The following is a 14,933-nucleotide window of genomic DNA, read 5'->3' on the forward strand; positions in this document are numbered from 1 at the left end:
CTTGTTTCTTTTTACTAGGAAAAACGTTCAGCATTTCCAAGATTTTATTTTATTGGTGATGATGACCTATTAGAAATACTGGGCCAGTCTACCAACCCATCAGTGATTCAGTCTCACCTTAAGAAGCTGTTTGCTGGTAGGATTAAACATTTCTTTAGTCGATATGTATTGAATTTTAAACACTTTCTAGACAGAATTGAGTAAATTGCAATTTATACACTCAAAGAACTTGTAGTTTGAGGAGACAAGCTTAGAGAGTGACAGTTTTTATGACTGTTGTAAGTATATGGTGGTGTTATATGAACTCAGTTTTGGGACATTAGGGAAAAATGACATCTAAGGTATGATCTGAAGAATATACAGGTTTTGGTGAGTAGGTGTAAAGGCAGAGGGAAATAGGCTGTGTGAAGGTCTGGGCTTAGAGGAGACTATGCCTTTTAATTACTGTGTTTAAGATCTCAGTAATGATATAAGGATTGTGATTCAACGGCAGCTAAGGCAGTAAAGTCTGAGAGACTTTTTTTCCAATTAACTATCAAAAATGCTACACTGGGGGTAAGGCTCAAGTGGCAGAGTGCCAGGTGTAATTAGAAAAGCCAAGAAAGAGTGAGTATAAGGCTTTGAGTTCAAGCTCTAGTATAGGTACCAAAAAACCACCAAAAATGTCAACAATAAAAGACAGCCAAGTTGACATATGCAGTAAGTGATTTTTGTTGATGATCCTGAGATTTGGAGGTCATCTGAATAAAGTTAAGTGATAGGAATGGGTGAGGTTACTTGGGGGAGAAGTATAATTCATGTCTTAATGCTTCAGTATTACTTGAATTCAAATGGCAAATGGAACGGGTTTGTTAGGAAAGTAATGATTATTTTTTCCTCAAATACTTTGGTTAAAACCTATATTTTTCAAAAGAAATGAACAATATATCATCTTCACTCATAATCGGAGAATCAGTAAACTATCATATAGACCAAATCTATCTCATTATTTGATGTTTTTCAATAATGTTTGGTTAGAACATATTTATATCCACAGGTTTTACATATATTATTTATAGCTTTTTCTAAGAGTATTTAGTTGAGTATATGACACAGAAATCATATGGCCCATAAGACCTAACTTATTTACTCTGTAGATTATTTCCTTTATAGATCTACTTCCCAAATCTTATGTCTCTGAAGCTCTAGATGCTTGTATCTGTGCTTTGGGCTGTGGGAGGTAATAGAGCTTCTGGAATCAAGCTTTCAAGCACTCAAGCTTTGTACTAGTCAGCTAAGCTTAATTTACTTCTCTAAAGTGTAGTTCAGTTTAGCAAATACGTTTATTTTTGGATCAAAGTGAGATCATATGTTTAGGTTTTTAGTGCTGAAAAATTACTGTAAATTTTTGGACAAGTCTTATGTACCCATCCCTTTGTCTCAAGTCTATTACCTGTAGTGATCACTTTTCTATTCCAACTACAAAAAGTTTTATGCTAGTGTAAAACATTGTTTTATTTACTTTATAGGCAGTACTGTGTTTAGAGTTTGTAGTTTGACAAATTTTGTAAAAAAAAAATACACATCTGTATAACCAACACATAGGCCCAGGAGTTCCCTCATTCTTCTTGGCAGTCGGCTTCTGCACTGTCCTCTTCCAGGCAAGCATGGATCTGAGTTTTATCCCTATGGATTCTTTCCTGTCATTTCTAGAGCTTCATAAAACCTTAAAAACATTTCCTTTTTGATAGATACTTTAACCACATACAACACAATTCTCCGGTGGTTTTTAAAACAAACATACACATATATTTGATTGTATATTCTTTATCACCATTTTCTAGAAAGAGTTTTAAGCATGTAACCAACAAATTCATCAATTAGAACTGTCCTAGCTCAATATATTGTTGGTAGTAGTATAAAATGTTATAATGTCTGAAAGATAACATGCAGTTTCTTTTTTTTTTTTTTTTTTTTGTCAGTCCTGAGGCCTGAACTCTGTGCCAGGGTGCTGTCCCTCAGCTCTTCAGCTCAAGTCTAGTGCTCTATCACTTGAGCCACAATGCTACTTCCATTTTTTTCTGCTTATGTAGTGCTGAGGAATTGAACCCAGGGCCTCACACATGCAAGGCAAGCAAGCACTCTACCTTCCCAGCCTGGCAGTTTCTAATAAAGGCAAACGTACACTTCACTATAGCCAGATATTTACATAAGAAAAAATAGCATGTTAGCAAAAGACTTTTATAAATGTTCTTAAGAGCTTTATTCATGAATGAAAAACTGGAAGTAATCCAAAAGCTGAATAGGTGAATGGGTTAATTCATTACTTGGTGAATGAATAAATTAATCAATATGTGAATGGATAAATTGTAGCATACTATAAATTATAGAATACTGTACAATAAAGGAAATATAATTTGAGGTGTTACAAAAATGAGCAAAATAAGCCATACTTAAATAAGAGTATAGGAATGCATATTGGGCTGCGGATGTGGCGTGGCAGGAGAGTACTTGGCTAGCATGTACAGGACCAGAGTTGAATAATCAGCACACTTCCCAGCCTGCAAAAAGAAAAGATGAACATTATTTTCCCCCTACAATCTGACATTTAAATACTGGAGCACTTACCAAAACATTTCAGGATGCACATTATAATTCTATTATAATGTTATGGGGCATGCAATATGTATTGTGTGGCATGTATATGTATGTATCATATCTAGAAATTAATGTTTTTGCATTTAAATTGTTGCTTTTCTGTAACAGGTATCAACAGTGTGTGCTTTGATGAGGAGTCAAAACATATAACTGCAATGAAATCTTTAGAGGGAGAAGTTGTATCTTTTAAAAATAAAGTTCTTCTATCAAATAATGTAGAGGTAAACTGTTATGGAAATAAGAATTAACCATATGAAATTTGTATCAAAATAGTTCATCAAAGGTGACTAACAAAGGTGTTTTAGGAAAATGTCTTCACAAATAATGTATTTTGTTAGGTAGGGAGAGAGAGAGAGAGAGAGAGAGAGAGAGAGAGAGAGAGAGAGAGAGAGAGAGAGAGAGAGAGAGAGAGGGTGTGTGGGTGTGTGGGTGTGTGGTACTGGGGCTTGAACTCCTGTCCTAGGCGCTCTTTCTTGCTTAAGATTGGTGCTCTACACTTAGGCACCAGCTTCATTTTTGGCTTTTTGGTAGCTAATTGGAGATGAACTCCTCACAGACTTTGCCATCTGGGCTGGTTTGAACTAGCTCTCATCCTTCTAAATAGCTAAAGTTACAAGCTACTGGTGTTTATTTTAGTGTTGTTGATAGTAAAAAGATAAAATGAAGGCAGGGGTGGGCGTAGGGGTGGGAGGGAGGAGTTGGGGAGATAGGTAGGGAAGGGATGGTAGAGGAAAAACAAAGAAGGGGGTAACAATGCTCAATAGGAAATGTGCTCATTACCTTACTTATGTAACTGTAACCCCACTGTACAGTATCTTTCCAATAAAAAATATAAAAATAATAAAAATTATAATACCCTCTCTAGAGATAAAAAAAGATGGTCAGTCAATGGTTTGCATATTTGTTTGATGAATTGTGCATATTGCTTTCTAATTTTACTTTTAGGCTTGGCTGAATGATTTGGCCTTGGAAATGAAACAGACTTTGAAACAGTTGTTGAAAGAATGTGTTACTGCTGGACAAAGTTCACAAGGTGCAGTTGACCCATCTCTGTTCCCTTCACAGGTAAGGGCTTGTGTCTGGAATACAGTCAGGCCTGGTATTTCAGAGAGATTCCTGACCTAGAGGAGAGGAGGTTCTGACAGCTGACATCTTTTTCATCAGTGTCAGAGTACTTAACTTCTGGGTCTCTATTCCCTGCAGCTGTAAAACATGGAAGACAAACTGCAGGATAATGAAGTTATCTTCTTTTTAAAGTAATTTTTCTCTTTAATAGATATTATGCTTGGCAGAGCAGATTAAATTTACTGAAGATATAGAAAATGCCATCAAAGATCATAGTCTTCATCAGATTGAAACACAGCTGGTGAATAAATTAGAGTACTATACCAATGTTGACACCAATTCTGAGGATCCAGGCAATACTGGTATGAAAAAAGCAGTCCCTTTTTGCCAACCTTGGGTTCTTTGAATTGTTTTTGTATTGTATCTTCATCTGTTTTGTTCCTGACTTGAAATGTATCCATCTACCTATTTTGGCCATTATAAATTACATTAAGACTTACGTATTGAATTTTATATTGCTTGTAAAATGAATAGTGTTAAGTGGAATATAGAAACTTTTACCACACATAGGTTTTTTTTCACTCTTTTTTAATGTTGTAGCTATCTTCATATTACATCAACATTCTCAACTCCCTGAGATTATATATATTTTTTTGCTTTTCTCCATTATACAAATTTTATGTGATTCAAGAGGAAAAAGTACTAAATTTATCCATGTTTAGTATTTCTGTTGCCCTTTCATTCTTGATATTCCAATTTTTTTTCTATATGTGGTACCGAGGTTTAAACTGAAGTCTCATACTTACCAGTCAGACACACTACCACTTGAGACATGTTCCCAGGTCTCTACTGAAAATTTGACACCTTCAGTTTTTCAATTTTCTTTCTTTCTTTTTTCTTTTTCTTTTTTTTTTTTTGTCAGTTCTGGGGCTTGAACTCTGGCCTTGGGCACTGTCCCTCAACTCTTCAGGTCAAGGCTATCGCTGTATCACTTGAGCCACAGTGCTATTTCCTGTTTTCTGATGGTTAACTGGAGATAAGAGTCTCATGGAATTGCCTGTGCAGGCTGGCTTTGAACAGTGATCCTTAGATCTCAGGCTCTTAAGTAGCTAGGATTACAAGCATAAGCTACCAGCACTTGACTTAATTATCTTATTTCTTTGGCTTGCATGATTTATTTTACTTACTATTCAAGTGTAATTGACACTAAAGTTCTTTTTTATACTTTCATATATGAAGTACATAAGTTATAGGCCAACATTTTCCTGTTTGCACAGAGTCAGAAATTTTGGAGCTTAAACTTAAAGCACTAATTCTTGACATTATTCATAATATTGATGTGGTGAAGCAGTTAAACCAAGTTCAAGTTCATACAACTGAAGACTGGGCTTGGAAAAAACAAGTTCGATTCTATATGAAAAATGATCACACATGCTTTGTTCAAATGGTGGATTCTGAACTTCAGTATACTTATGAGTACCAGGTATGATTGTGGCAGAAATACTTACCATTTCCACCTAAGAATTAAAGAGAATTTGCTATTAAAAAGTTGTTTTTATTCTTTTTTGTATTACTGTCTTCAGTAATTTAAATTTGTCAGAATTTAGATGTTATGTAAGACAAATAAAATATTGTTTATTAAAATGCTGAAACAATGCTAGTGTTTTACTCAGTTCTCGATGATATACCTTTACATTGAGAGGTATTTATATAGAACTTGGAATATATTTTTAATCAAGGAGAACTGAGCATTGCAACCTCAGTAGTATCAAAATACTGTAATTGTACTTACATTTAACAGGTTTTCTAAACACTTTCTGTTTGTGCAGTAAAGGAATTCTTTAAAAGCCTAGTTCATGTGATTTATCCTTAAAAATACAGCTGTGTCCTTTTTGCCTTTTCCTATCACAGTGAATTAGTTATCTGAATATATTCAATAATTGGTTAATAAGCATATGTCAAGATTGCTGCCAGTTGGGTCTTTCAAAAAAGATTTTTTTTGTTGTTGTTGTTGGTCATGGGGCTTGAACTCTGGGCGTGGGCGCTGTCCCTTAGCTCTTCAGCTGAAGGAGAGTGTTCTACCACTTGAGCCACAGTGCTACTTCTGTTTTTTTTGGTGGTTTATTGGAGAGTCTCATGAACTTTTCTGTCCAGACTGGCCTTGAACTGTGATACTCAGATCTAAGCCTTCTGAGTGGCTAGGATTACTGGCATGAGCCACCGCTGCCTGGCAAGGCGATGGGTTTTGCTTCTCAAATATATATATATATATATATACTTAATTGAGGGAAGAATCCTATAAATGACAGAATTCGAATGTGTTTTCTCTATAGATAAGTAAAACTTTTGAAAATTATTTGATAATTATTTTCTTAGGAAATTAAGATATGATTACACATTGAGGTTTCAGGGAAGTTATTTTTGAGTTTTATAATATGGAATGGAATTTCTTATATAATGCTCCTTTGGATTAGTCTTAAAAGGGTATCTGTGTGCTATTATCAAGAAATTGAGAAACCTAACACTATTACACTTCTATGGTAATTGAGGAAACAAAAATACATGCTTGAGAAATAATTATAGTTTGTGCTTTAAAAAGTTCCTTTCACTGAGAGAAAGTCTGGATAAATTTCTGTTAAAAATTGACCTGTTCCCTGGGGGCGGTGGCTCATTCCTGTAATCCTAGCTACTCAGGAGGCTGAGATCTGAGGATCATGGTTCAAAGCCAGCCTGGGCAGGAAACTCCATGAGACTATCTCTAGAAAACCGGAAGTGGTGCTGTGGCGCTCACCTTGAGCTGAAGAGTACAGGGTCAGTGCCCAAGCCCAGAGTTCAATCCCCATGACCAACAGCAAAAAAAATTGACCTGTTATTTCACTTTTAGCTTTTCAATTAGAATCTCCCCTATATGGTATTGATCCTTGTCAATAGAACAGGAGCACTGATGTTACATTTTTCCTGTGTAGGGTAATGCTCCCAAGCTGGTGTATACTCCACTGACCGACAAGTGCTACCTTACTCTGACCCAAGCCATGAAGATGGGACTTGGAGGAAATCCTTATGGACCAGCTGGAACTGGGAAAACCGAATCAGTAAAGGCTTTAGGTGGACTTCTTGGAAGACAAGTTTTGGTTTTTAATTGTGATGAGGTAGCACACATAATTGCTAAAATATGTAATAAATTCTGTTAAGTGTTAAGATTATTTCTCACAAGTTTGTATATGAAATACACTTTTAAAATATTTTTTATGGTTCTGAGGTTTGATCTCAGGGCTTCATCTTTGCTAGGTAGATGCTTTAACCATTTGAGCCATGCCTTCAGCCCTAAAATATCTCTATTTTTATTTATTTTGAGATGGGGTCTTGATTCATAGCCCAGGCTGGTCTTCATTAAGTGGTCCTCCCTCCTCTTGAGTGCTGACTATGGGAATGTCCCAGTTTTAAAATCATTCTACCTTTAAAACATTTAAATCACTTAAATGTTTTTAGTAAGGACAGTACTAAAAAAAACTCAAAAAGGATATTTGCAAAATTAATTTGAAGTTACTGATTTGTAAGTTACTGAAAGCAGTAAGATGTATATTTTGTTTTAGAGACTAACCAAAAGGTACTCTTAAATTTATGCTGTGTGTTTTTGTAGTTTTGTAGTACTGAGGCTTGAACCCTGGGTGTTGCACATATGATACAAGAGCTCTATCACTGAGCCACATCTCCTGCCCTAGTTCTCTGGGCCTTCCCCTCCCCACCTCTCAGTGTACTCAGGTGTATTAAGAATACTATGTTTTCATTACAAGCCCAGAGATGTGGTATAAGACTAACACTGATAATAATTTTTAAAATAATTATATAGAGTTCTTCACACCTTGAAACTATCCCAAATTTTGAAAAGAGTAGCTAATTCCATATTGAATCCCTCTCCCCTTTTCTTTCAAACTAATACCTTTCTAGCTCTACTTTCTGAATGCTGAGTGCTGGGATGTGTGTGGCATCACATCTGTCTTAACCCCTATTTTGAAAAAAAAACAAGAGGCATAGATGGTAAAATGATTATTTTATCAATAAATGACCTGAATGTAGTTGAACGGTAAAATAATATCAATTAGAGATTTTAATCATTTTTAATGAATTTTATTTAAATTGTTTTTAAGGGCATTGATGTGAAATCAATGGGTCGAATATTTGTTGGTTTGGTGAAGTGTGGGGCCTGGGGTTGTTTTGATGAATTCAACCGACTAGAAGAATCTGTCCTATCAGCAGTGTCTATGCAAATCCAGACAATTCAAGATGCTTTGAAGAATCATAGAACTGTATGTGAACTCCTTGGCAAAGAGGTAAAAAGAAAACTTAATTGAAGAATTTAATGATTTTGAAAGACTTAAACTATATGATAAGACTTGGCTTCATTAACACTGTATTAAGAGTTTATATTTCCTCTACTACTGCCACTTGTGATCTGAGACCAGTATGGTAAGCCTTTTTTTTTTTTATTTTTTATTTTTGGTGAAACTATCGTACAGAGGGGTTACAATTACATGGGCAAGATGTTGCCTCCTCCTTTGTTTCCCCTTCCCATCCCTTCCCATTACACACCCTCCTCCCCCCGCCACTCCCCTAAGCCTTCTTATCTATGAAATAGCTTTTTAAATTCCTGGTCCCCCTTTTACTATTCATCAAACACACACACGAATACATGCATGCATACATACATATATATATATATATATATATATAATTTACATGTCATCTGTGCTGGTCCATTAAAGTACACATACTTTAATGTATTATCTCTTTTAATTCTCACAGTCATTTGACGTAAGTACTGTTATGCATTGACGCATAACAGAAACCAAGATTTCTGGGAATTGAATCTGTATCTATGTAATCCTGAAAGCATGTGTTTAACATGACTCTAGATAATATTGGAGTAGTCACTTTTAGTAGTGCTCAGTTCTAAGTTAACACATGTTCCGCATTGCTACTCACTTTTCACCATGAGAGATTGTAAATGTGCAAAAACTGTAAATGTGTGTTTTTATGAATACTGCTGAACATACCAAAAATTAAAGGAACTGTGTAACAATTCTGTTATTCAAAATAACTTTTCATGGTATTTTTTTGGGGGGGTAGCCCAACAAAGACCAGATTTACTTTTTAATACATTATTTACGTGGTAAAGCTCTTGACAAGTAAAAATAACTTTATTAAGTCATTACCTCATTGCTATCAAAGTTTACTCTGGTCTACATTTTCTTTCCTTTTTTTGTTTTAGAAAGTAATTTTTTCTTTTTACCAAGGACCTTTTCTTGTTATCCTGTGCAACAGCTCTAGCCTGCCTTCCTTCTAATCACATTTATCACCTTTACAAATACTAAAACATATATCTTTATTCATCTTCCCTTCTACTTCCTGATTTTTCTCTTTTCTTTCCTTAATAGATAGATTTTTTTGTTTTATTACTCTTTATTATTATCTTTATTACTCTACTTTATTACTCTTTATTTTGTTTCATTCCTCTTTATTGTTGACATTGTATTTTAGCTTCTGATGTTGTGTTAAATGCTCCTACCATGTGTTTTCATCATTTGTTGTACTATAGTTGGCCTATGTAATTCTAGGTATACTGTGTTTATGCTCCAGAAGGGCATAAGTAATATTAACTTTGGTGCAGACTTGAACTTAGTGAAGTACCTAGTGGAGGAAAAACTTTTAGTAAACACATGTTGAATGAGTGAATACACAATCTCTTAAACATTTCATCTTAAACAACTGATTATGAAGGAAATCTGTATAAAGCTGTGGAGTCCTAAGGAGTTTATGTCAAGTATGAAGATGGTTAGCCCATTGGAAGTTACTTTTTCCAAGATGTAAGTCTTATTCTTATGAAATACAGTATGATTCTTCTATAAATCTTTATTCCTATCTTTCAATTTAACTTTCTAGGTAGAAATAAATTCTAATTCTGGAATTTTTATAACTATGAATCCTGCTGGCAAAGGTTATGGAGGAAGACAGAAACTGCCTGATAATCTTAAACAGCTCTTCAGGCCAGTAGCTATGTCACGTCCAGACAATGAACTTATTGCAGAAGTTATTCTCTATTCAGAAGGCTTTAAAGATGCTAAAGTATTGGGAAGAAAATTAGTAGCTATTTTCAATCTGGCTAGGTGAGTTTTTTTCTTCTAAATATTTTCATATTTTATGTTTCTAGTGATTATACCTATAAGTGACCTTATTTTTCAATAAGTTACCATATTTTTTACTGAAATACTTATATTGGATTGCTTTAGTTTAATGATTATGATTGAACTGATTTACTAACAGACTATTCAGAGGAAACTAAATCTTTAGAGGGAATCTTTTACAATTTATCTTATTTCTTCTTCAAGTAATAGAGATTTGAGTTATTTCTTGTTGGGAAACATGGAATTGTTTTATGTCAGTAGGTAACAGGGAACTAGTTTATATAAGACCATTATGTACTGATAAAAGTAATTTTCATTCAGTATCTTAAGATAATGAGCTCATTCAAGACAGGTTTATCTGGCTTCTGAAGAGCTGTCCTCAGAGGCTTCTATAATGCTTATTATATGTGATTCATACTCTTAAAGGAATTAATGGTGTGTCAATATTCATTTCCTTGTGTTAGTATTCATACTCTGTAGTTCTTTGGATGAAGTGGTACAAGGGATTTATCATAGCTGTTTACCATTTTAAGAGTCTCATGTTTTTATTTCAGGGAACTTTTGACCCCTCAGCAACACTATGATTGGGGGTTGAGAGCTTTGAAGACAGTTCTGAGAGGAAGTGGAAATCTTCTTAGACAATTGAAGAAAACTGGCACTAAGAAGAATGGTATGATTCATTATTCCAATTCTAGTAACTATTTTTTTTTCTGCTTATATGGTACTGAGGAATCGAACCCAGGGCTTTATGCATACTAGGCAAGCACTCTACCACTTAGCCACATTCCCAGCCCCAAATAATTTATTTTTTAAAAATAAGCTTTAATTTAGAATTGTTTCATATTTATGGGAAAGTTGTAGACTATAAGTAATTTCTGTGTCCACTTCTTCTGTTTGGTGTATGGTTATATCTTTTATCATTACTATAGTTATCCACAACTAATGTAGCAATTTTGCTGTATTGTTTTTAAGTTCATGTTTAATTAAGATTTCTCATAATTTTAACCTTCGTCCTATAATAACTTTCAAATGTACTTAAAGTAAAAAACAGTTTTGATATATGAAGGAGTAGGTTAGTCTTCTCGTTCTTTTTGTCATTTATGGGGCTTGAACTCCAGGCCTGGTTGCTGTCCCTAAGCTCTTCAGCTCAAGGCAAGCACTCTACCACTTGAGCCACAGCACTACTTCTGCCTTTTTCTGTTTATGTGGTGCTGAGGAATTGAACCCAGAGCTTCATGCACTAGAGGCAAGCACTCTACCACTCAGCCACTTTGCCAGCCCAGTCTTCTTGTTCTTAAACTCAACAGTCTATTAGGATTACCTAGTAGTGTTGAGCTTAGCACTAACCACATAATCCCATTGTTTGGGAGCCTGAGACTGGAAGATTTTGAATTTGAAGCCAGCTTGGCGAGAGACCCTCTCATAACAAAACAACGACAAAATAATAATCACCTAAACAATCTTGTGTTTTGCAGATTGTTGGACTGTTTTTTGGACTCTACCCTTCAAGTTAATGATTAAATAGAGGTAGAATGCAATTGAGAATTTGTCTAGTCTTAACAGAAACTCTTGAAACACATTGAGTTTTTTCTTTTTCACAAATAAGAATTCCTTGAGTAGAATTACATGGCATACAAATGTTCAGAAGGAGTAAGGCATATTCATAATCATAACCTTCTAATCAGGGGGTGCATAATATAATTTGGCTAATGTGGTGTTTACTAGTTTTTTCTATTGTAAAGTTATTTTCCTTGCTGCCAGTTTTATACTTGGAATTTTATTTAAAGCTAGCTCATCCTCAAAGAAGGGAGGCAAGGATTAAATTTAGGAAGTATCTGCAGGTAGTATTTTAAATTCTCTAATAAAGATTTTTCTTGTTTTCCTCACTTTTTGTATTGATCAGATAATGCATCTTTTTAAAATTTTGTTATCCATTTTTAAGTAGTACAAAGAAGTTGCTATTTAATGATATGTGTCTTTAAAAAAGGAAATGACTAACTTTGTTATTAGGTTGACATATGTAAGTGTAGATCGTTAATTTGTACAGTGGCTAGTTTTCTGTCTGGTAAAGAAATATTTAAATGATACCTACAATAAGTTATAAAGATGGTTTATGAATTTAGTGTCCAAAATAAACTCTAGGATAGTTAAACCTTTTTAATATCTGGGAATATAGCTATATCAAGCATTTCTATACTTGCAAATAGAAGGCAGATTGTGTGTGTGTGTGTGTGTGTGTGTGTGTGTGTGTGTGTGTGTGTGTGTGTGTGTGTGTGTGTGTGTGTGTGTGTGTGTAAGAGAGAGAGGGGTGGGGAGGGAGGGAGAGCAAGAGAAGAGTATCAGTGAGCTCCAGGTATCTTTGAAAATTAGAGCCTAGCAATGATAATAGTTTAATAGTATTTAGTATATTTGGTCTAAGAATGGATTTGTAAAATAGTTTTGATCAAGGTTGTCAGAAGATTTCTCAGTTCGTCAGTTTTTAAAAAATAAATTCTCTAGATGTCATATTGGTATATTTGGAGAGATATGTGAGTCTAGAATTAGTTACCTAGGTTTGAGCCCAGTTTCAATGCTTATTGCTATGCCCTATCAGCTCTGTCATTTGAACCTTTAGAGGCTTAATGCCTCACATCTTAAATTGGAATGTTTTCTTACCTATTTTATAGTTATTATCATAATTCTAATAATTCATAAAGTGGTAGTATAAGTGATAATTTTTATTATCCAAGTCTATGTACCCTGGGATTCAAATCCTATGGAAAGAGTTCATAACTCTGTTTAGTGATACTTATTTTTCAGCAGTTAAAAAATGGCTAAGCTTTCCAGTTAAAATTTACTTTTGTCTTTAAATGTTCTAGCATATCATTTAATGATTAATAGCATATACTAAATCTACAGAGTACATAAATCTTTTTATTTCATTAGATTGTTAACTAATAATTTTGGTGAAACTTTGTCTCTAGCTAATGAAAGTCACATAGTGGTACAAGCACTAAGGCTTAATACAATGTCGAAGTTTACATTTGCTGACTGTACACGGTTTGATGCCCTGATTAAAGATGTCTTCCCTGGCATTGACTTTAAAGAAGTAGAATATGATGAATTAAGTGCTGCATTAAAGCAAGTCTTTGAGGAGGCCAATTATGAAATCATACCTAATCAGGTAACTCAAGAATATTTTACAGTATACTAATACATTTCTAACTGTCCTTATTCATCTTTCAGGGATGCTTTCTCTGATCAAGTCCTGGTTAGGTCCCCTTGTTATGTACTTTCATTACTATCATATATGCTTGTTTAATATTTGAGTATTTGATTAATAATGACCCTTCCCCTCAGTAACCTCCATGAAAGACAAGATCCATATATATTTTTTATTTCAATTTTTGTTTCTGATGCTCATAATAGTGTCTGGCATGTAATAGAGTTGTCATTTGCTAATCCATTTATTTTGTTAATTGTTTACATGTAATTTCATTTCACTAGAACAATTTCTTAGTAAAAATTCTATTTAGAGGTTCTCTTGTATTGTCTGAATACTCTTCCCTCAGAATTGAAAAATCACAGCATATATTTATAAGTGAATAAAATAAAGGATTATTGGATTTGGATGAATGAGTAAAGGAAATAATGTAAATTTTGTAATGTCATCCATGGAAAACAACCTGTTTCTTTTAATCAAATAATGAGTTTTAGAATTTCACTGAATATATAGTCACATTAATTTAGCTATTGTTCTGCTTAAGGTTTTGTCTTCAACTGAAGAAATGGCAGGCTTAATTTACATGTTGAAACAAATTTCACAGAATGAAATCAGAACTATGATTGAATAGCATAAATCACATATGGACATATTTCTTTTCTACTAGATTAAGAAGGCTTTAGAATTGTATGAGCAATTACGCCAGAGGATGGGAGTTGTTATCGTTGGTCCAAGTGGTGCTGGCAAATCTACTCTTTGGAGAATGTTAAGGGCAGCACTTTGTAGAACTGGCAAAGTAGTGAAACAGTACACTATGAATCCTAAAGCTATGCCAAGGCATCAGTTGTTAGGCCATATTGACATGGATACTAGAGAATGGGCTGATGGTGTTTTGACAAACAGCGCTCGCCAAGTAGTTCGAGAACCACAAGGTTGGTAATTCGTTGTTTTACTTAATAAAGCTAAAAGAATATAAGAACCTGTGTATAATGAATGGTGCTGTTTTAATCAAAGCTAATACATGAATATTATATGAAATTTTTTATATGTGACTTTATATGACTTACTTATAAATGACTTATGAAAATTTTATTACATAAATTATCAATTTTATTATTCAGTAGTATAAGAAAACCTTATAATGGTGTTCTTAAAATAGTGTTCTTACAATGTTGTGCCTTTGATTATTTACATGCTATCTTTTTTTTTTTTGAGATACTTATTTTACTATATTCCCCAGGCTCTCAAACTTTTGATCTTAGACTCTCAAGTACTGGAATTATACACTCAATTCATGTTATAATTTTGACTTACATTTATAGTAACTATTAATATAGTAGAAACTCAGAGTGAATAAATTGTAATTTACAACTAATGTACCTGCAGAATCTTTTATTGGTTGCTTAGTTGACATCATAATACCTTATAATCTTAAGTTGAATTTTAAGGCTTAATTTAAAATGTATCTTTAACTTGTTAGTTTGAATACATTGTTCTGGATAATTTTGAAAATTTAAGTGTTAAAACAGTAAATTTCCTGATCTGAATTTTTTATTTGAATTTTAAGGAATTTTTCTTTTTTTGACTGCAATTAGGAGATTCCTTACTTTTTTATTGGGTCATAATTTAATTAATAGCTGTTTTTCTAAGGAAGTAAATGAAATTGAACAATGAAGATATTAGAAGGATTTTTGATGTAGTTTCTTTTTCTGTGTAGTATATTAAGTAAAGGTCAGACATTACTTTCACTTTTATTGCTGACAGTTTGTTTTTTGAATTGTTTCAGAGGTTCAAGTATCTGAACCACGCAAGATGGAGAAAATACACTTGTTACTAGAAAGGCTATA

General features: G+C 33.8%; 1 protein-coding gene across 4 annotated transcripts in view; it reads left to right on the forward strand.

Annotated features, from left to right (window-relative positions):
• Positions 1-14,933, forward strand: part of LOC138821327 (cytoplasmic dynein 2 heavy chain 1) — a 168,949-nt gene that overhangs the window by 34,329 nt on the left and 119,687 nt on the right. For all 4 annotated transcript variants that reach the window (XM_070013464.1, XM_070013461.1, XM_070013463.1 and 1 more), the window contains exons 28-38: positions 19-136; positions 2,746-2,858; positions 3,583-3,702; positions 3,914-4,064; positions 4,980-5,185; positions 6,669-6,851; positions 7,851-8,033; positions 9,643-9,866; positions 10,439-10,554; positions 12,848-13,047; positions 13,754-14,018. In XM_070013464.1, the coding sequence (XP_069869565.1) occupies positions 19-136; positions 2,746-2,858; positions 3,583-3,702; positions 3,914-4,064; positions 4,980-5,185; positions 6,669-6,851; positions 7,851-8,033; positions 9,643-9,866; positions 10,439-10,554; positions 12,848-13,047; positions 13,754-14,018 (1,879 nt within the window). The remainder of the gene's footprint in view (positions 1-18; positions 137-2,745; positions 2,859-3,582; positions 3,703-3,913; positions 4,065-4,979; positions 5,186-6,668; positions 6,852-7,850; positions 8,034-9,642; positions 9,867-10,438; positions 10,555-12,847; positions 13,048-13,753; positions 14,019-14,933) is intronic.

Source organism: Dipodomys merriami, unplaced genomic scaffold (genome assembly GCF_024711535.1).
Source record: "Dipodomys merriami isolate MVZ:Mamm:240054 unplaced genomic scaffold, mDipMer1.0.p SCAF_91, whole genome shotgun sequence".
NCBI lineage: Eukaryota > Metazoa > Chordata > Mammalia > Rodentia > Heteromyidae > Dipodomys > Dipodomys merriami.